We start from the raw sequence: 20,237 nt of genomic DNA on the forward strand, positions 1-20,237 counted from the left end.
ATGAAAATAGGGAGTCAAATAGTAAGTTCCAAGCCACAAAGCTAGAGCCGAGGACGGAGACTGGAGCCCTTCTAACCTCACGGAGTCAGGAAGAATAAGGGAGCTGGCTGGGTCCCACTTCCCCGGGGACGGGGACGAGGCTAGAGCAGAAGGGGTTAATGAAGCGCCCACTCCCACACCCGAAGGGGCCCTCCCCCCAGTTCCAACCGAGAGAAACCGACTAACTGGGACTGTGAGGCTGAAAAGCTGGAAAAAGCTGACCGAGGAGGCATGGGCAGCAGCCACGTCACCGCTGCCACGGAACTGGGGAGGAGGGTCTCCAACACCCCCCCGCCCCCCCCTCCCGCAACACTCCTCCCCTCCCCCCGCCCGCCCCAGCCTTCTGAAGGCCCGGCCGGCCAGGAGAGGCGAAGGGGGTGGCACCGGGGAGGACCTTCACGTCCAGCCGGGCCCTTAAAGGGCCGGACTCCCCGCCCACCCGCCAGCCCCCGCCAGCTGCGGAGCCCCCCTCGCCGGGCAGCTCCGGGCACGCAGGGTCCCCGCCCCGCTCGCTCGCTCGCTCGCTCGCTCGCTCACCTGGCGGGGAGGCGGGCGGGGCGGGCCTGGGCGCGGGGCCAGGCCGGGAGCGGGGCTCTGCGTCCCGCCGGCCGCCTCTGCCACCGCCGGAGCCCCCTCCCGGCCCTCCCTCCCGCCTCCCGCGCGGCGGGCGGGTCCAGCTGTGTTCCATTAGCGGCCCTGGCAAGTCCCCAGCCCCCTGGAACCGCCCCTCTTCCCCCACCCGGAGTGGCCGGCGGTCCCCGGCAGACAGGCGCGCGCTGGCCCGCGGGGCAGCCTTCAGCCCCAGGAGCTTGCGACCTGGGAAGCCGGGGCCCCCCGCGCCGCCAGAAGTGACCGAGGACCCTCGCAGCGGGCCTGAGGATCCCAGGCCCTTTTTCCCCTGGCTGGCTGCCCTGGGCTGCCTGCATTACTCAGTGAGGTGGGGGATCCCCAGCCACGGTAAGTGGGGGTGGAGTGGGCTGCCTCCGGTGGGGGGCTGGGGACTCGGCGGCCCCCAACGTGCTGTGTGACCTGGGCCAAATGGCATCCCCTCTCTGGACCTCAGTCGCCTTCTCTGTAGGGGAGCTCTAAACTCCATCCCAGGTCTGCGCTCGCTTGCTCGCTCCCTGCCCCCAAACCTGCGCCTCTGTATTGGGATGGGATCACATCCTCAGGAAGCTTCTCTCCTGTCCCCGCAGCCCCTGCCGTGGCTGGGGCCCAGGGGAGTGGAGGCTAGAGAGGAGGAGTCGGAAGGGGACACAGGCACACTGATATTCCCGCCTCCACATGCGTTCACATGCCTCCCGCGGTTGGTAGCTCTTCCACTGACTGGTGAGACTAGGAGGCCGGAACAGGGTTCAGCGATGGGATGTGCACCCCACTAGGAGGAAGGATGAGTAGGGCGGAGAAACAGTTCTGCCCCAGGAACAAGGGGTCTGGGGTCCTATCTCCAAAAGTATTGAGGTGAGGGGTTCTTCCTGTGCTCACTCCCTATTCAGGAAGGGTGATAGAATTCCATAACAGCTGGGGCGGGGGGGTGGGGGGAACGAGGTCAGACTTGCACAAGAACTTCCCGGCAGGAGGGCCGACCGGAGGGACGGTCACAGGCTGGCTATGGGCACGTGCGTATGTCAGGGTGTATCCGTGAACATGTGTCTCGGGGAGGATGCCGGTGTGCAGGTAGGTTTGGATGCATGCATGCACTGGCACAGATTGTGTGTGTGTGTGTGTGTGTGTGTGTGTGTGTGTGCCCGTGTGCCAGCATGTGTCATGCTGACACACGAATGACTCCGGGTGTGCCCGCGCGAGCTGCCCGTCTCAGGGGAGGCACGATGATGTATGGCTCTCCTGGCCGCTCGCTGAGCCTGCATTGATTTATCTGGGCCCATCCATCAGGGTTTAATAAAACTAAGAGACGAGCATCCATCAGCAGGGGAGGTTGGCAACAAGGTCCTGAGCCCGGCGACCTGCTCTCCCACCCACTGTACCCAGGGGGGAAGCTTCCTTGGCCCGCACACAACTCTGTGATACCTTCCAGGAGACTTGGCCTCTGACCTTGTGGGTGCCTGGCAGGGCTGCCTGGCTGAGCTGGGTGCAGCTAGCCAGGTACCAGGCTAGTATATGCACAGGCGGTTAAGATCTTGAAATACTTCCGAGTGGCTTGGCAAATAGTCTCTGTCTCGAGGCCCCTCCCTATCCCAACTCACCTGGCCTTCTAGGACCCTCTAGATTTCTCCTTCATGCAGCAACTATCCACTGGCGCCATCAGATACCGCCTGGACCCAGTCTCAATGCTCCGGCCAGCATTCTGCTCTGGCTGGTCTGGTGTCCGTGCCATACCGGTGGTTAAATATTTTGAATATCACCCTGGCGAAAAGCCTAGCCCAAGGCCTGTGGTCGGGCCTCTGAGAGGGACGGATGCCTGGCCAGACCTCCTGCCACCCCAGTACTAGGGCCTGGGCCCCATGGGCCGGCTGCTACTCGCCTATGTATGATGCTGCGTGAACTCAGGAATCCGTGTTCACAGTCTCTGTGGTTTTCAGGTGCTGCAGCTGTGGCCGACCTCTCTGGATCAGGATGTGGGCACCTTGGGTTTCTGGCTTGTGGCTGCTCAGTCTCTGGGCCGCCTGCAGCCATGGGGCAGATACAGGTGAGATGACACAGGAGGCTCAGGGTGCCATAGGCTTATGACCGGCTCCTTGAGATACAGGAGCCCTGTGTACATATGTGACCCCGTGCCTCGATCACGTGGGCATTTATAAGAGTCCCAGGCTGGGCTCAGGGTGGTCTGAGGTGTTTGCACCCGTGAGCCTGTGCAGTGTGAGCTAGAGTGTATGTATGTGTGTTTCTGTCTGCATGTTTGTGTATCTCTGAGCATCGCAGAGTCTCTCTGTGCATCTGTACATATCCCTCTGTCTCCGTGTACGAGAGAACAACTCTCCTCCCGGCACATAAACTCACCGTGTGCACAGAGTGTTGGCAGGGCCGGTGAGGTTCCTGCAGAAGGAAGCTGCGTCTTGAGAGAGGCCCAAGCCCTTCCAGTGCCTCTCATGGAGGAGAATCCGTCCTCCAGCCCACGTGTTCCTCCTCCACACGGCTGGCCCTGGATCCTGGATAAAGAGCCCGCCTCGAGGCCCAGACGCTGGATGGGACAGAGGGTGCAGCTTTCCAGGGCCCAAAGCCAGAGGAAGTTGACCGGGCAACTTGCCCTGCCCTGCTGGGTGCCCTCTGGGCTTCGTAGCTTAGCTGCCTCGCTGAGCAGAAATAGAACTCCTAGAACCCTCCTCTAGCTGAGGGCGGCAGAAAAACCAAGGTGCAGATGTGAGAGGGGTGTGCCCCCAGGGTGCACGTGACTGCCTGCAGGGCTGTGTGCGTACATGTGTGTTTCTGCATGTATGCGCGAGTGCCTTGCTCTCTCCCTTACCGGGTCGCCTGGGGGATGGGGCAGAGAGTTTCAACATCTGTAAGGAATCTGGGCCCATGGCCAAGGGTGAGTCACCCATTGCTGCTGCCGATGCTCAAGACAGTGATAGTCTTTCTGGCCAGACCTGGGGGAGGGAGACTCCAGTGGGGTCACTGGGCCTAGAGATCCAGGATTCCTTCCTCCAGTTAGGCAGCCAGGGAGTCCAGTGCCCAGCTTCTAGGAGTTGTCCTCATTATCCTGTCCCAGCTACCGCAACTGCACTGATGGGAAGGCCTTTTGGAGTCTCGCCTCTAACTCCTGTTATAGCACCTTTCTAAACATTTTGCTCAGTCAGCCTGGAGAGGAGGCAGCCCCATCGTTGCCCATCTGTCCCTTCAGGGTTCTGAAGACCCTAATTAAGTTATCTCCTTCTCTAGGAGCCTCTACCCACTTACCATACCCCGTCTGGACCCCCAAGGTCCTAGTGGTTCCCTTTAGCTTGTGGTCTCTTGAGGCCCTCAGTCTCTTCTTACTGTTTCATAAGGTAGTTATTATCTAGGTGAAAAGTCATTCTGTTGACTCAAGTCTTCTGTCTGGCCTGCCTTTCTGCTTTAGATGTAGGAAGCAAACCCCAGCCATTGCTGAGAACACGTGTACCAGCTGCACGTGGCATCTCTGGTGGCACGGGTATCCCCAAGTCACACGTGTGCAGACATGCAAATGTACTCGTATATAACACAGGCATGCATAATGTGAGCTTTCTTTACCCCCGAAGTGTTTCTCTGCACCCCCCCCCTCCCCACGCACACCGACTAGGGTATATCAAGGAGGGAGCACATGTATATATCCAGCCCCCATTCCGTCTGAGTTCTAGGGCTGCCCCGAGTTTCTTTTGCTCTCTCTCTTGCTGACCTGCCTCCTGAAATCTCGGGGGTTTGGGTTCCGGGAGTTCTCGTCCTGCTCTGCTGTGAAATCAGCGGCCCTGAGCGCAGCCTCAATCTCTGGGCCTCGGTCTTCCCATCTGTATACTGGGGGTCCTCCTGGCTCCCGGGATGGCCAGGGTCAGAAGGCAAGAGGTGAAAACAGCCCCAAGGCGGGGCGTGGTTAAAGGTCCAGAATGGGGAATACACACTTGCTTCTCTCCAGCTTTCCCAAGGGCCTGGCTGTACAGCGACCTCAGCCAGAGCTTACTGAGTGCCCCACTGCCAACTCTCTTCCAGGTGAGCAATGCCCACCTTCACACCAGGAGGGACTCAGGTTAGAACACAGAAGCCATGTATCGACTAACGTGACTGGTGAGTGCCCATCTCGTTCAGCCGTCCCTCCTCTACGTCTTCCTGGAGTGGCTGTTACCCCTTCCTCACCTGCCCAGCTGAGCTCTTCATCTGGTGTCTCCCCCCAAAGGCTTTAATCTCATCCGCCGACTCAACCTCATGAAAGCATCTGCCATCAAGAAGATCCGCAACCCCAAGGGGCCCCTCATCCTGCGACTGGGGGCAGCCCCCCTCACCCAGCCCATGCGGTAAAGGCCCCAGTGTGACCACTGGGAATCAATGCTCCCCAGCAACTCTGGACGTGGGGGCCTGAACCCAGAGGCCCCTGTGGGTCATTTTATCCCACCCTTTGCCAGGGGTCGACCTGGTCTCCCCCCCCGCCGGGGGCTTACAGGATAGGCACAGAGGAGATGCCTGGCAGGCCCACCCTCTCCTCTGTCCCTCCCCTCTTTCTGGCTAGCAGTCGGGGGACAGGTCTGTACCCTAAGGGCACTGTGAGGACTCCAGGATGTGTGTGGGAACCTGGCAAGAGCTGTGTGTGTGTGTGTGTGTGTGTGTGTGTGTGTGCCCACACACAACTACATGTGCCCACATGTGAAGTTCAAATTCCTACAAGTCTCAGGGAGGTCTGGCCCCTCCTTCCCTCTCCAGCCTTATCTTCCAAAATGGCCCTCTTTCTTTCTTCCTGCTCTCGTCGGGCTGCATGCTTTTTAGCTTTCTCCAAAACCTCTTCTCCTAGGCCAGCCCCGGTTATTCTGGATTCCAGGGCATCCTGGATTCTTTGGAAGAACTTAAGTACAACTGTAATGAAATGGTGGCATGGCCATCCTGGGGAGTCTGTGTTTAGGGCCCTACCTCTCCCCACCCCGTCATCAGACTTGAAGGCTCCGCGAGGGCAGGCACCTTCTCTGTGTTTTCACCACTGTTATCCCCGGCAGCCAGACCCACCTGGCACATAGTAGGCACCCAATAGCTGTCAGTAGAGTGACATGCCCATGGCTGTGTCGGTTTGGAGGAGGGGGCCGGTGCGTGTCCCACGCAGGTTCGGCGGTCCTGAGGGCCCAGGGTGGGCAGCAGCTGGCCTCTCACCTGAGCCTCAGGGTCCCCTCCCTGCTCTCCCCCCAGACGAGTATTCCCTCGGGGCCTCCCTGATGAGTTTGCCCTGGTGCTGACACTATTGCTGAAGAAACACACCCGCCAGAACACGTGGTATTTATTTCAAGTGACCGATGGAGACGGGTACCCACAGGTGAGCCGGACCCCCCGCCCCCCCCCCCCCGTGGATCTTGGGGCATCTAGCATGCCAGTCCGGCCCAGCCTCTGACCCAGCTTGTGAATTCTGGAGCCTCTCTGCTCCATCCCGGCGCCCACCCTCCAGGCTAGCCCTGCCCCAGCGACACCTATGCCTTTCTTTCAGGGCGAACTGCTCTGTGACCCCCACCAGCTTCCTTCTCTCTCTGGGCTTCAGTTTCCCCTCCTGTGAAATGACCTCGAGAGCCCCGAACTTTGCCATACCGGGGGCTCTGGGGCTCTGATTCTCTGTCCTTTCCTTGTTCAATTCCGCACAGATTTCCCTGGAAGTCAACGGCCAAGAGCGGAGCCTGGAGCTCCGGGCCCGCGGCCAAGATGGTGACTTTGTGTCCTGCATCTTCCCGGTGCCCCAGCTCTTTGACCTGCGCTGGCACAAGCTGGTGCTGAGTGTGGCTGGACGCGTGGCCTCCGTGCATGTGGACTGCACGTCAGCCTCCTCTCGGCCTCTGGGGCCCCGGCGACCCATGCGGCCTGTGGGCCATGTCTTTCTGGGCTTGGATGCCGAGCAGGGGAAACCCGTTTCGGTGAGTGCGAGGTCGGGCTCTGGCCTCTGCTCCCGCCTTCTGGGAGCCTGAGTGAGCTCCCGGGAATCTGCATCTGACCAGGTCCTTCCCTTGCCCAGAATCCTCTCGTGGTTCCCCACTGCCCTCCAGATGCAGCCTAAACATATTAACCTCGCATGCAAGGCCCTTCATGATCTGGTCCCTAGAAATGTCTATGGTATTACCTTCCTTTACATCTCTCCATACTGTTTGCTCTGGTCAGTTCCTTCCTAGCTGGACATGTCACCTATTACTTCCCCACCCCCACATCTTTGTCTTTGCTGTCACCTCCCCCTGGAATGCTTTTCCGTGCAGACCCATCTGCGGAATATCTACTGGTCCTTCAAGGCCCAGCTTAAATTTTTTTTTTTTTTAACGTTTATTTATTTTTGAGACAGAGAGACAGAGCATGAATGGGGGAGGGGCAGAGAGAGAGGGAGACACAGAATCTGAAACAGGGTCCAGACGCCCAACCGACTGAGCTACCCAGGCGCCCCAAGGCCCAGCTTAAATGGAACCTCCTCCACCTTGTTCCTCTGGGCCAAAGTGAACTTTCCTCCTTCCTCTCCCTCTTTCCTGTGTGTGCGGTTCCGTTTTGCTTTTGGTGACCGCCATATTCTTGATGGTCTCCCTAGGTGAGACCGGAAGGTCTCTGAGGGCTAATCCTGGGGTGGAGCCATCTCTGTGCCTCCCTGGCAGCCAGGACACTGAGCTATTGGGTAAAATGAAGTGAAACTGACTTGTGTGTCCCCTGCAGTTTGACCTTCAGCAGGCACACATCTACTGCGACCCAGAGCTTGTGCTGGAGGAGGGATGCTGTGAGATTTTACCCGGAGGGGTGAGTGGCCCAGCTCCAGCCCAGCTGGGAGGGTTTGGGGCACTTCCCAGGGGCTAGTGTGCTACAGATGGGGAACCAGCGAGGGGATGCGTTGAAATCTTGGGATGAGAGGGTGAGGGGCAATCTGACTTCTGTACTGACCCCAGCCCTTCCCCTGTGCTGGCCAGTGTCCCCCAGAGACCTCCAAGGCCCGCCGGGATACCCAGAGCAATGAGCTCATTGAGATCAATCCACAGACCGAAGGCAAGGTCTACACTCGCTGCTTCTGCCTGGAGGAGCCTCAAAACAGCAAGGTAGGTGGACAGGTACCTGTGGCACCTACCACAGGTAGGTACAAGTGGGACTCTCCTCCCCTGACCTGACTGAGGTCCAGCACTGGGTTCAGTTGTTCCCAGGGTAGGGAGGGCACCGGAAGTCCCGCCTATCTATGAACTACTCCTATAGGATTCAAGGAAGCAGAGAGCCCACTGCGTGAACTTGTGCCTACCTGCCTTTTGGCACTGAGGGATGTATCCATCTAGCTCTGCCACTACCCAACCCCTCACTGATGCCACCCCAGACCCTCCTGGTGAGGTCAGGACCAGGCTTGCACCGAGGGGCAGTTTCTCCGGGACAGGGGTACCTGGGATCAGAGGCCCGGCCATACTGCTTCCCTCGGGGCTTGCTCGCTGTCCTGGGCCCAGCCCCAGCCACTGCCAGGCTGGTTCTACACCCCAGCACCATGGCCAGCTGCCCTACCACTCTCAGGTTCTTTAGGGTGGCAGGGAAGCCCAGTTCCTCCCTTAGCCCCACCCCCAGGCTGGGCAGCCTCCCTGCCCGCTGGGCATCGTGCCCAGCCTTTGGCTGCAGGAACACAGGATCCCATTGATTCATGGTCTTGTTTTCTCCGACATCACGTGGGTGGGGGGAAAAGGAGGGGGGGGGGCCTGTGGGAGTGCCAGGGGCCTGAGCAGGCTCTTGATGCCTTGGGACGTGCCCACTGAGGGGGTACCTGGGGCCCATGCCCCTACCTGGGTGCCCCTTTCCAGCATGGGCCCCTGCGCTGCCCCCTCTTCAACAGTTCCTGTTTGCTCTCTCTGCCCAGGTGGATGCCCAGCTGACAGGAAGCATCAGCCAGAAGGCAGAAAGGGGAACAAAGGTAGAGACAGTGGGTATAGGGGGAGGAGTTCACCGTGTCCTCGGTCTGCTCTCCGCGCCCTCTGTAAACCCCTTGACTAAGCCACTCTACTCCCACATTCTTTCCACCTGCCCCCACTCCTGGACAGAGCTTAGGATGTATAGGAGCCAGCTCTGGGAAGGAAGGATGACTGGGGGCGAGACAGACAGTAACTGGCACTGTGTAGGGCACCCGCTCCTGGCAGTTCTTGGGTAGGAGTGTTGGAAGCAGTGCTTCGTACCCTCTGCTTCCTGCCCATTACCATGCCCTCCCTCTTCCCAGGCCCGTCAGGAGACAGCGGCCGATGAGGTAAGCCTCCCATCTAGACTGGCAAAGAGGAGGTGCCAGCATGAACCCTTTGGACAAGGCTCTGGGGCACTGGAGGCTGGGCGTAGGGGTTTGGGAGGACTACATAGCTCCCAGCATTCCTTCGGGGCTCAACGCTGGGCCCTGTCCGCCTGCTGCCTCTCTCCTTGGGTGGGTGGGTGGGGGGGAGGGTTGGGCTTAGTCCTGGACACTCCTGCTGTGTGGGCAGCAAGCGGCCATACACATCGCGGGAAGAGTCCGGGCCTTGGCTGCGGGACCCCAGATCCTGGGCCTCACCCTGCCCCCCACATGCGGTGTGACCCAGATCGCACTGCTCTTCCTCTCTGGGCTACAGTGAGAAATGGCTCTGGGTTGCTGGGAGTTGGGAGACGAGGCTTGTCTTCCTGCTCCCTTGGACTTCACACAGGACACACGTGATGTTCTGTGTGCTCGCTGTGTGTAAGCGGGGGAATGGGGTGGTGAGGGTTGGTCCCAGGCTCTCAGAACTGACCTCCTGGCCCATTCTTCCCTTGCAGTGCCCACCCTGTGTCCATGGTACCCGGGAGAGCAATGTGAGTGAATAGAGCGTGTGCAGGGTGGGGTGGGCGGGGGCTGGGAGTGGGTTAGAGGTTGGCCTGGTAGCTTCCTGGTTAAGCACAAGGGGGTCTTTGTGCTCTTATCACACCGCCTCCCTGCCCATCCCCCAGAGCTGGCCTTGACGCCCACCCCAGCCCCACCAAGGGCTGCATGGAAGGAAGCCTCACGGCTTGTGATCTGGGCAATGCACTGGGGACAGGGTGGTGACTGGTGGGATCAGGACCTTGGTTGATGATCCCAGCTTTCCGTTCCCCCACGAGGACTCAGGGCCGTTCTGCTTGAAGGCTTCCTACATCACCTTGGAGGCCTCGAGAAGGGGAAGGCTGACTCAGGGTGACACAGCCCAGCACTGGTGCCCAAACACATGTTGACTCCGGACCCCCCTCCTATCCCTCTCCAGCTGGCTCTGGTCCAGCCTCCCTCTGGGGGTCTAGAAAGACAAGGGAGAGGGGCTCAGTGAGAGCACAGCTGGTACCCAACTGTGCTTCCTCTGTGGGTAGCGTGAGTCATTACTTTCCCACGGCCTGACATCCTGAATTGACGTACCACGTTGGTCCACGAATGGCATAATCCCGGCTGCCCTTGGCTCCAAGCCCCTTGATCTCGGGGGACATCAGGAAGTACCCCCTCTGCTGCCTGGCCTTCTTTGCATCTAGCCCCCCACCAAATCTGGTGAGGCTGATGGTCCCCAGGTATGCAGGAGTTACCATGGCAACCGCGCAGCTGTGCAATCCTAACAACTAGGGGGTGGAGCTAGCCAAAGTCAGGCAGTTTAGAGAAGGTAGGTTAGACCCCTCTGCAAGTCTGACAGCCTTGGGATATAAAGTCGGCGTGGTGCTTGGCCTGGGAGGCAGAGCAGGGGCTGGAATTCAGGCTGTTGGTGCAGCCACAATGCTGTGTGGCCCTGGCTTAATTGCTTGCCTTCTCTGTGCCCTCAGTCTTCTTTCCATCGCTGCGGTATAATGTTCTCTTTGCCTCCCCACCCCCCATCCAGGTCACAACTGGTCCTTCTGGACCCAAGGTGAGTCCAAGATGGAGAACAGGACACTCTTGCCCTCTTTGGCAGTCCCAGCCTGTCTCACAGCATGTGACCCTGTGGCTGTGTGTTTATATTAGGGCTACCCAACCTTATGTGTGTGGGAGGTGAGTGTGTGTGTGTGTGTGTTGGGGAGAGTAAGGGGTTGTGCACGTGTGTAAGGATGTGATGAGCTCCCCTTTTCTGGCTCCTCCTGGCATCGGGCTTTGGGCCCCACTTGTGCACACGTTGCCTTCCTGCCTCCTCAAGCTTCCAGTGGGGACAGGTCCTATCATTTTGCTTCAGAAAACAGTGAGACCCAGCTGTGCCCCTGTGTGGGACTGGGGGTGTCAGAGTGATCGTGTGGGGGTCTGGCGACGTGCTTCCTGGGACACATGTTCTCCTGTGCATGGCCCGCTGTGATGGGGAGAGCGAGCCCGTGTGCCCGTGGGCCCGACAGCCCCGTGCGGCTTGTGAGCGACGGGACAGGCCGTGCACGCGTGAAGGTGCGACAGCGTGCTGGTGCGAGCCGGAGAGTATGTAGCACAACTTCCGGGGGCCGCCTTCGTGTGAGGGCCCAGTGAGTGCCAGGCCCCGCGCTGAGCACCTGGCCTGTGGTGTCATGTTCCGTCCTTGCCACGGCCCCCTGAATCCCTTTTTGTCGTTAAAGACCCTAAGGCTCAGAGAGGTGACTTGCGACTTGCCCTGAGTCACGTGCCAGTAGGTGGCGGGGGCAGGATTTGAACCGAAGGGGCCTGACTCTCGCCATCACCGGCTCTGTCATTCTACGTGTGCGTGTCCACGCACATGCGTCCATGTGGCCCCGGGCGGGCTGCGTGCGAGCTTGCGTGCTTGAGTAGGGGCGTGGGGGGAGTACCCTCTGTGTGAGACTCTAGATTTGCCAAATATAGCCTCTTGGGGTGGGAGGGCCATATGGACGAATGCATATGGAATCCATATGCTGCGTGCACGGTTGGGGGCTGGGGGGTAGTGTGCTCACTTAAACACCCTTGTGTAGTCGATGTGTAGAGAATTCAGACTGGGAGAGCTTCCTCAAGTCTCCCATGTGGTCCCTCTGGTCCCAGCCCCTGATTTGATCTCGTCCACAGGGAGGGAGAGGTGAGCGAGGCCTTCCTGGCCCATCAGGCCCCAAGGGAGAGAAGGGAGCCCGGGTAAGTGCCCCAGCCGGGCCCACCTCGGGGCCCTCCCCGGCCGTGCCCTGAGGCTGGGCTGGCGTGTGAACCCGTCCCAACGGCTCAGCCAAAAAACCCTGCAGCCCAGCCCACACGGGGGCGGAGGGGTAGGGTCTTTCTAGGAGTTAGTATGGGGAAATGTCTAGTTTTTAGGGGTCCTTAGAAAATGACTGCTGGGACTGCGGGATTCTTGAGCCCAACCTTCTCAGAACAGGGTCCCACCCCTGATCCCTTGCTCCCTACCCACAGGGCAGTGACTGTGTCCGGATCTCCCCGGATGCCCCGCTTCAGGTAAGACCTGGAGGCAAGGCCTACTTCAAGACCACTATGGGGTCAGCCCCCGGGGAAGGCCACAGGGTGACCCCGGGACCCTCTCAACGCCTTATCTCCCTGCTCAGTGTGCAGAAGGCCCGAAGGGAGAGAAGGGAGAGTCAGGAGCCTTGGTGAGTGTGGGACCAGGGATAGGGCAGGGCGGTGGGGTTCTGGCCCGGCCTCGCCCGCCTTCCCTCACCCGTTCTTTTGTGTCCCCGCCTTATCTCAGGGACCCTCAGGACTTCCGGGCTCTACAGGCCAGAAGGTAATGGGCGTGGATTTGGAGGGGTGGGTGGCAAGGAGGTGCGTGGGCCTTGTAGACTTGAGGAAAGAGATGTCTGGAATCTTCCCAGAGGAAGGAGGCCACCACCCCTATGGAAGGCACAGAGCTGGCACTACTCACTCTCCCTCCCAGTCACCCTGTCCTGTCCAAGTTCCCACCAAACCCAGAGGGCAATGCCATAGACTCCCCGAGAGTGGCCTGGCTGGTTCGAAAGTTCTTTCTGTCGTCTACTTTCCTGTAGTGACTGAAGCCATTCCGTCTCAGGGGAGGCAGAGACCAGGGGTCTAGAAGGCAACTGTCCTTCCTCCAGCTAGAGCTGCTCTGGTTCTTCTGGCCCCTTCTTTCAACCCCAGTCACTTTGCCTTTTCCTTCCCTAGGGCCAGAAAGGCGAGAAGGGAGACGGAGGCGTTAAGGGCTCGCCGGGAAAGCCAGGCCGAGACGTACGATGCTGGGGACCCTTCCTCACCGCAACCCCGTGTCTCTCAGTGAAATGCTGGATTTTGCCATCAGAACCCAGCCTGCTAGCCTTGCTCCCTAGAAAGGGGGAGGCTGTGCCCCAGGAAGCAGAGCAAAGAGGGGACAGAAAAGGACCTGAACCCAGGAGCCTAACAGCCCCTGATCTCTAATGCCCAGAGGTTGACCTCTGATGACCTTGGGACACAGGGATGGAGTCTGGCTTTGGAGAGGGGCACTGAGGGTGGGCAGGTAGGTGTGGCCTCTTCTCAGCAGGGCTGCTGCCTCAGGGCCTCAGGCTTTTCTTCCACCTTCCCCGACCCCACAGGGCCGGCCAGGGGAGATCTGCGTCATGGGACCCAAAGGGCAGAAGGTGAGTTGTGGGTATCTGTGCGATGGAGAGTGGGAGGTGGGGCTGGGGCGGCGGCTCTCTCATACCTGCCTTGTTTCTCTGCCAGGGAGACCCTGGCTTTGTTGGGCCTGAGGGACTGGCAGGAGAGCCTGGGCCCCCTGGCCTCCCTGGGGCCCCTGGGATAGGACTTCCTGGGACCCCGGTGAGTACTTCCTGCCCCTTCTGCTATTCTTTCCTCGGAGACCCTTCTGCTGCCTGGCCAGGGCTGGGGAGATAAGGCTCGGCCTGGGGGTCCTGGTTGAAAGGAGGGGGCTAGAGTTGGTCTTACTGTGATGTGGGGGCTCCCTAGGAAGCCACTGGCTGATGCTCTTTCTGCCCTCAGGGGGACCCGGGTGGCCCGCCAGGCCCTAAGGGAGACAAGGTAAGCACAGGCAGGGTCAGGGGCGCTTGGGGGAGCTCCCTGCATGATGGAAGGAGAGAGGAGAGCGGTCCAGGGGCAGCAGGCATCCATGGGGGGCAGGAGCCAGGCGTTCAGCTGAGGCTGGCTCAACTCAGCCAGGCCCCTCGGCGGGGAGTGTCCCCATCCCAGTGCTTGCCGACATGGGAGCCCTGGCCTGGGTTCCAGACATGGGGACAGATAGGCCTAAGTCTAGTAATGACCAGAGAGGCCTTAACTAGAGGGCCCGGGCTTATTTTAGGATCTTGTGCCCTGGAAACGTCTGACTGTCTTGTCTGCTGTGGTTCCTCTGGCGTCACCTAGATTCCTCTTGACCTGCTGTACCAGGGAAGGGGCATACAGGGGTATACAGAGGGAGTCTGAGAAAGGACTAAGTGGGGGAGGGGTGAATGGGCTGAGGTCATGGCCAGGAGCCTCCCCCTTAATACTTCTTCTGACCGCAGGGCAGCGCGGGGGTGCCAGGAAAGGAAGGTCCCGGTGGGAAACCTGTAAGTAAGCCCGGTCCGGTGGGGAAGGGGTGCTGTTGCCCACCATGCCCAGGGCTGCTCTACCAAGGCCTCCAGAGAGAGGGGGGCTAGGTCCTTGGGCCCTCTCTTGGCCTATCAGTCCCTCTGCCCGGCACTGATGTTCACTGCTTCTTCTCCAACAGGGGAAGCCAGGGGTGCCGGGGCTGAAGGGAGAGAAGGTGAGTCCCAGGCCGGGTTGCACCAGGGTATGGTGGGAGTGGGATCTCCTCTCTGAAGGCGACACTCTGAGCATCAGGGGTACTGGACCTTCTCTAGCAGACCCCATCTTTGTTCCTACGGTGTGTGCATAATTACTAAATCAAGAGCCTGGCTTGGGAGTTAGACAACAGGGTTTGAATCCTGCCTCGGCCGCTCACATGGTTTATGAATGTGGCAAGTCAATTAGCTCCTCTGCGCCTAAGTTTCCACATCTGTAAATGGGACACAGTGGCTTCTCGTGGCTTATTGTGAGGATATCGTTTTGTGATGTCCAGGAGCCGTAAGTGGAGTGAATGAGTCAGTTGAACAGAAGGCCCCTCCAGTGATCCCACTGTCCACCTTGATGTTGGGGGTAGGGTGCCGGCACATCCAATGTCTAGGGCTCCTTGTCTTCCTCGGGGTCTCGGCCTCAACTTGTCTGCTCACGGTCTCTCCCTTCTGTAAGGGTGACCCCTGTGAAGTGTGCCCAACGCTGCCTGAAGGGTTCCAGAGTTTCGTAGGGCTCCCTGGAAAACCAGGGCCCAAGGGGGAACCAGGTGATCCTGCACCAGCCAAGGTGAGTGCCCAGGGAGGGGCGCCATTGAGGGGCACCACAAAAACCTGCAGGCGTGGTGGTGAAGAGGAGTTGGGTACTTGGCAGAGGGACTGGGTACATCTCTTGGCCATAGAGAGATTGTGGGCAGAGGGTCCCTGCTCTTAGCTTGAGGGGAGGGGGGCTGAACCATAGAGTTTAGGGCTGGGCTAGAAGGTCACCCACGTCTCCACAGCTACCTCCTGGGGTTCTTGAGGAGGCTCTAAGATGCCCTTTGGGCAAGCTGGGGTGGAGCCCACCCTTATAGTGAGTGAGGCTGGCCCTCCTCCTGGCGATTGGGGATTGGTTGGGGGTGGAGGAAGGGAGTGGGCTGGGGCGGGTTCGGGTCCTGGCCTTGACTCCCTATCCCACTCCCTCACTGACACTTTCTTTCAGGAGGGCCTGAGATCTGCTGGATGGAAAGGTGATAGGGTAGGTACAGGAACTTTCCAGTGAGGTAGCTTAGCCTGGCCTGATTTCCTCCATCTATTACATGGGCTGATGAGCCCCGGCTCTGGGTGCTAATCTTGAACCCCACAGGACCCTTGGGTATTTGAAGGGTTTGTGGTATGTACCATTGCTGTCCTCGCATATGGCTAGGAAGTTTGGGGTGCCCCGACGTGCCCAGTCTCAGCCAATAAACCTTTTTCCCCTGCAGGGAGACCCTGGCATCCAAGGTCCCAAAGGAGAGAAGGTAAGGCATCACTGGTCCCCTGGCTGCCCCCCTCTGACTCCTGGGAACCTTTCCAATTCTTTCACTTCCTTCCCCAGGGGGACTCCTGCTTGTCCTGCAGCTTAGCAGTAGGGGCCCAGCATCTTGGACCCTCTACAGGGGCCAAAGGAGACATGGGCCTCCCTGGCTTCGGTTTGCCCGGCCTTCCGGTGAGTGACCAGCCCATCTTTGCCACACTGGTGGCTTCCCTGGCCCCACAGCCCCCGAGTCTCAACGTAGAGACCAGGAAGGAGGCCCTGAGGCAGGTGTCCCAGGCCTGCAGCCTGGTCTCTCCCTCCACCCCTATGCCCCCCCGGGTTGCTTGCCCCGGAGTTCCCTCTTAGAATCTCCAAGTGCCCGGCTGCATAAAAGAAGTAACTGCCCAGCTACCGCTGGAGTTGTGGCATTCGTAATTCCAAGCTGGCCTTGCTTTTTCTGGGGGACACTGGAACCATGGGGTTTTGCAGGTGTGGGAGTGGGAAGGTGCTCTAACTGTGATTTGGTTGTTTTTCAGGGGAAAGTTGGGGCTCCAGGGCCAACAGGGCTGAAAGGAGAGAAGGTGAGCTCTGGGTTAGCTGTCAGTGACACCACGGTTTCTTGGCAGGGAGGCAGGGAATAGGGACGATACAGACGAGAGATCAAACTGTAAACCCACAGTGAAATAAATTCATCCGTGCTTTGCAGACTGGAGTCAATGAGCTTATTTGGAAGAGCCCTTGCCTTCTCCAAGAGAACTCCTTAGTGCCGTGTGTTTATTTTATTGATAATCTAAAACAATTAAGCACATTTAAGACTACCTTTTAATAAAATAACAATATTTGCCTCTCTTTTACCACTTACGATGTGCCGGGCACCGTTCCAAGTGCTTAGGCACGTATTAACTTGTTTCATCCCCCTAAAACCTTTTTGGGGAGCTACTCCATTATTGTCATTTTACGGATGAAGAATCAGAGGCATAGAAGGCCAAGTCAGTTACCCAAGGTCACATGGGTGTTCGGGTGTAGAACTGGGATCCGAGCCTAGGAATCTGGCTCCAGAGTCTGTAATCTTCGCTGCTCAGCTGGGTTACTCGATTTCAGGGCCCGTGTTCACATTTGTATTTATGATTGTGTTGGGGACAAATGACAGCGTTGAACTTATAACGCGGTGTTACCCAAATGAGGGCTTCCACGGGTGGATGCGTGTCCAAGCGTGAGAAATACCAAAATATATGTTCGGACTCTGCTCTGTCAGGCAGACCACACCCGTCATTTCTCAAGACGGGGCCCCTGTACCCTCACTTCACAGCCGCCTCGTCTTCTAGATGTCTCTGTCCCAGTAAATGGCACGTCCCCGGCTCCTCAGATCCCAAAACTGCAGCAGCCTGGATCCCTTCCTTCCCCCAAGTCATCTCCCCCAGTCCTGCCAACAGGCATCTCTGTCAGCTTCCCCCGCTCCTCTCCACCTCTGTGAGCGCCACCGCCATCTGAGTCCCGACCAGTCTCACCTGGACTCTGGTGGCAGCCCCCCAGTCTGGCCTGCCTGTGGCCACCGTAGCTCATCCACAGCCCGTTTGCCACCCAGCAGCTAACATAACGTGCCCTTGCAAAAAGAACTCGGGTTTCATTATTTCCCTGCTTAAAATCCTTCATGATTGACTCTGTAGCAAAGTCCTGCTGTGCTTAACAAGACCCTGGCCGGACCCTGCCTGCCTTCCCGGTTCTTCCGGCTCTCCTCTCCTCCGTTTCCCTTTCCGTTTCCGGGGCTGTGGATGTGCTGGCCTCCTTCCGCTCTGGAACCAGGAATGTCCCCACCTTTCAGATTCTGTACTCGTGGCTCCCACCATCTCGTACGTTCTCCCTCTTTTCCCCCCTCCCCCTATTCTTTCACTGGATGGCCTTCTTCTCGTCTTTCTGATAATAATTGTGGTCAACACTTCTCCGACCACCCTGTCCAAAATGGCCTCCCTTGTGTCTGTGCCCTTCATAGCCCTCCTGGCTGTTTACACTTACTGTGACTTAAAAACTACTTCCTGTCCCCCACACGTGTGTAAATTGCACAAGGTGTTTGGGTGTGCTGTTCACTGCGACCCACCAGCACTTTGCCCGGGGCACAGCCATGTAGGCATCCAGTGAACAAATGAATGAGCTAATGATCTTCGTGTGCTGGGTGAGGGCTGCGTGCGGGGCTAGGATTCTGTGAAGTGAGCCTGGGGAACATGCCACAGACTCTCCTGGGGACCTTGGGGGAAATCCCTGGCCTCAGTTTCCCTAGCCAGGAGATGAGAGGGGTAGTCTAGAGGTCCTAAGAGGCAACTTTTGTGGTTTGTGGCTGGGGACTGACCCAGCACCCTCTCTTTGACCCTTTGCTCTCTGCTTTGCACAGGGTAATTTTGGGGAGGCAGGGCCAGCTGGCCGGCCGGTAAGTACTCTAGACACAACAGCTCTTGGGAAAAGGGCAAGACAGGAGGTGCTACCTACTACTGGGGGGGGGGGACGACAGACCTGGACTGTGCCCCAGCATAGCCCAGGCAGGTGCTGGGCCTCACACGTGGCCTCTTTTTTTTTTTTTTTTTTTAATCACACAGGGTCCACCAGGGCCAGTGGGATCCACAGGCATCAAAGGGGAGAAGGTGAGTCTGGCGACACTCTCCCCTCTGCAGCCAGGGTGAACTTCCTAAACACACACTTATCTTGCTCTAATTCAATCCCCACAAGGCTCCCCACTGCCTGAAGGTAACATCTTACTCCTTAGCATGGCATTCAAGACCCTTGATGACTTGGCCCTCACCTTCATTTCTTGCCTGTCCTCCCGCGATCTCACCTGAGATATCCCTCGCCCAGCAGGGACGCTGTGTCAGGCCCGGCTCCGTTCCCCAGCCCCCCGATTACAGGCCCGGCTTGGTATCCCCCAACCCTGTGTCCTCACTTGGCAGGGGGAGCCTTGTGGGCCATGCCCAGCCCTGTCCGAGCCTCAGGATGGGGACAGCTACGCGGTGGCCTTGCCCGGCCCTCCTGGAGAGAAGGGAGAGCCTGGGCCCCCGGGCTTTGGCTTGCCAGGGAAACAGGTGAGCTCCCAGGTTGCTGCAGGAGAGGCGCAAAGGAAGGGGCGAACCCTGCCCGGGTCTTTTGGCTCCCTGGATGGTGGGGAGTAGGTGGGAGTCGATGGAAGGGTCAGTGCTTCTGTCCCCAGAGGATGCCTCAGCCCTTCATCCTGGGACCCGGCCTGGCAGGGCGTACGAAAGAAAGAGCACCAACTCGGGACCAGGCGGGCCTGGGTTCAGATTCTAGCTCTGCCTTTCACTCACGCTTTGACTTGAACAAGTTACTGTTCTCCTCTCTGTGCCTCTGTTTCCTCTGCGTGGTGGTGTTGCAATCACCGACACCTAGGGCCTAGGAATCGTGTGTGTGAAGCACTTCGCGGCATACGATAGGTATTCAGGATGACCCGTGGTTACCACAGGACTGATTATTATTGTCCTCGCTCTACTGGTCACAGCGAGCACTGCCATAGCGTATGCTGGGTGCCACACACTGCTTCATACACGTTAGCTCGTCTAATGTCACAAGGACTCTACAGGGTAGAAGCCAACGCCATTCTTATCCTTCCCATTGACAGGTAAGGAAACCGAGTCACAGAGAGGTTAGGCAGCTTGCCGGGGGTCACCCAGACAGGACTCTGGCTCGGCTCCTCTCTTAATCTATCCGGCATTGCTTTGCTAGGACGAGAGAAGAGATTTTGGACTGTTTTGTGCCCTGTTGAGTTCCCTGGGTCTAACACGGTGCCAGACGCTTAGGGGTGTCCGCTATGAGTGAGTGGGTACTAGAAATGCTTTCTCCCCAGGGCAAGGCTGGAGAGCGTGGACCGAAGGGGAACAAGGTGAGAGAGCCTCGTGGGCACGGGTGGGCACCGCCTCTCTGAGGCGCTTTCCACCTCCTTTTCCTGATCGCCCTGTGCCCGCTCTCCACTCCCTGGGCAGCCCCCAGGCCCCAGCAAAGGGTTCTGAGTGCCTTTAGTTCCCAAGAGGCAGTCTGCCCCCAGCTGGGCCACCTCTGCCCTCCTTGAAGCCTGCTCCTTACAGGGTGATGCTGGGAACCCTGGAGATCCCGGAGTGCCAGGCACCACAGGGCGGCCGGGACTGTCGGGAGAGCCTGGCGTGCGGGGCCCCATGGGCCCGAAAGGAGAAAAGGTCAGTCGGGTAGGGGGGACTTTGTTGCCCGGACAAAAAGAAATGGGGCTGAGAGCTAATGAGGTGAAGGACTGCGGAGTCAGGCTGCGAGCCTCGCGGGGTACCGGAATCGCTGGGTGATGCCTCAGCTCTTCTGCAAGGCAGGGAGGGGAAGAGCAGGGAGGGTCGGGGCGTGTCTTGATTTCCCAGACCGAGGTGGGGGCAGTGGAGGGGCAGAGCTCTCAGAGGGGCGCAGGGACCCCCCCCCCCTTTTTCCGGTGCCTCTTCCTGGCCCGCCTGTCAGCCCTGGCTCAAGGACTGCTGGCTGCGCCTCTCTCTGACCAGGGTGATGGCTGCACTGCCTGCCCCAGCCTGCAGGGGGCGGTGCCGAGCACGGCAGCACTGCCTGGGAAGCCGGGCCCCAAAGGAGAGCCGGGCCCAGAAGGTGTGGGCCGGCCTGGGAAACCGGTGAGTTGCGGCTACCTGCCCTCTGGTCTTTCCCTGCCTGAGCTTTGCCTTCTCTCCCACCTGCACCCTTTTCCCTGTGGGACCCA

At 59.0% G+C, this 20,237-nt stretch overlaps 1 protein-coding gene across 1 annotated transcript in view; it reads left to right on the top strand.

Annotated features, from left to right (window-relative positions):
* The first annotated feature begins 2,613 nt into the window (after nucleotides 1-2,613).
* COL16A1 (collagen type XVI alpha 1 chain) overlaps nucleotides 2,614-20,237 on the top strand; it is a 47,715-nt gene continuing 30,091 nt past the window's right edge. Inside the window, exons 1-31 of the mRNA XM_047084723.1 lie at nucleotides 2,614-2,686; nucleotides 4,660-4,734; nucleotides 4,844-4,961; nucleotides 5,839-5,962; nucleotides 6,282-6,548; nucleotides 7,324-7,404; nucleotides 7,572-7,697; nucleotides 8,489-8,542; nucleotides 8,843-8,869; nucleotides 9,403-9,438; nucleotides 10,458-10,484; nucleotides 11,588-11,650; nucleotides 11,921-11,962; nucleotides 12,070-12,114; nucleotides 12,213-12,248; nucleotides 12,644-12,706; nucleotides 13,048-13,092; nucleotides 13,178-13,273; nucleotides 13,454-13,492; nucleotides 13,972-14,016; nucleotides 14,178-14,213; nucleotides 14,699-14,809; nucleotides 15,483-15,518; nucleotides 15,596-15,706; nucleotides 16,051-16,095; nucleotides 17,901-17,936; nucleotides 18,103-18,147; nucleotides 18,451-18,582; nucleotides 19,359-19,394; nucleotides 19,597-19,704; nucleotides 20,029-20,151. Coding sequence (XP_046940679.1) covers nucleotides 2,614-2,686; nucleotides 4,660-4,734; nucleotides 4,844-4,961; nucleotides 5,839-5,962; nucleotides 6,282-6,548; nucleotides 7,324-7,404; nucleotides 7,572-7,697; nucleotides 8,489-8,542; nucleotides 8,843-8,869; nucleotides 9,403-9,438; nucleotides 10,458-10,484; nucleotides 11,588-11,650; nucleotides 11,921-11,962; nucleotides 12,070-12,114; nucleotides 12,213-12,248; nucleotides 12,644-12,706; nucleotides 13,048-13,092; nucleotides 13,178-13,273; nucleotides 13,454-13,492; nucleotides 13,972-14,016; nucleotides 14,178-14,213; nucleotides 14,699-14,809; nucleotides 15,483-15,518; nucleotides 15,596-15,706; nucleotides 16,051-16,095; nucleotides 17,901-17,936; nucleotides 18,103-18,147; nucleotides 18,451-18,582; nucleotides 19,359-19,394; nucleotides 19,597-19,704; nucleotides 20,029-20,151 — 2,301 coding nt within the window. The remainder of the gene's footprint in view (nucleotides 2,687-4,659; nucleotides 4,735-4,843; nucleotides 4,962-5,838; nucleotides 5,963-6,281; nucleotides 6,549-7,323; nucleotides 7,405-7,571; nucleotides 7,698-8,488; nucleotides 8,543-8,842; nucleotides 8,870-9,402; nucleotides 9,439-10,457; nucleotides 10,485-11,587; nucleotides 11,651-11,920; nucleotides 11,963-12,069; nucleotides 12,115-12,212; nucleotides 12,249-12,643; nucleotides 12,707-13,047; nucleotides 13,093-13,177; nucleotides 13,274-13,453; nucleotides 13,493-13,971; nucleotides 14,017-14,177; nucleotides 14,214-14,698; nucleotides 14,810-15,482; nucleotides 15,519-15,595; nucleotides 15,707-16,050; nucleotides 16,096-17,900; nucleotides 17,937-18,102; nucleotides 18,148-18,450; nucleotides 18,583-19,358; nucleotides 19,395-19,596; nucleotides 19,705-20,028; nucleotides 20,152-20,237) is intronic.

This window comes from Lynx rufus, unplaced genomic scaffold, assembly GCF_022079265.1.
Source record: "Lynx rufus isolate CCGP_SWC_20201006 ecotype Redwood Valley unplaced genomic scaffold, mLynRuf1.p SCAF_2, whole genome shotgun sequence".
NCBI classification, from domain to species: Eukaryota; Metazoa; Chordata; class Mammalia; order Carnivora; family Felidae; genus Lynx; species Lynx rufus.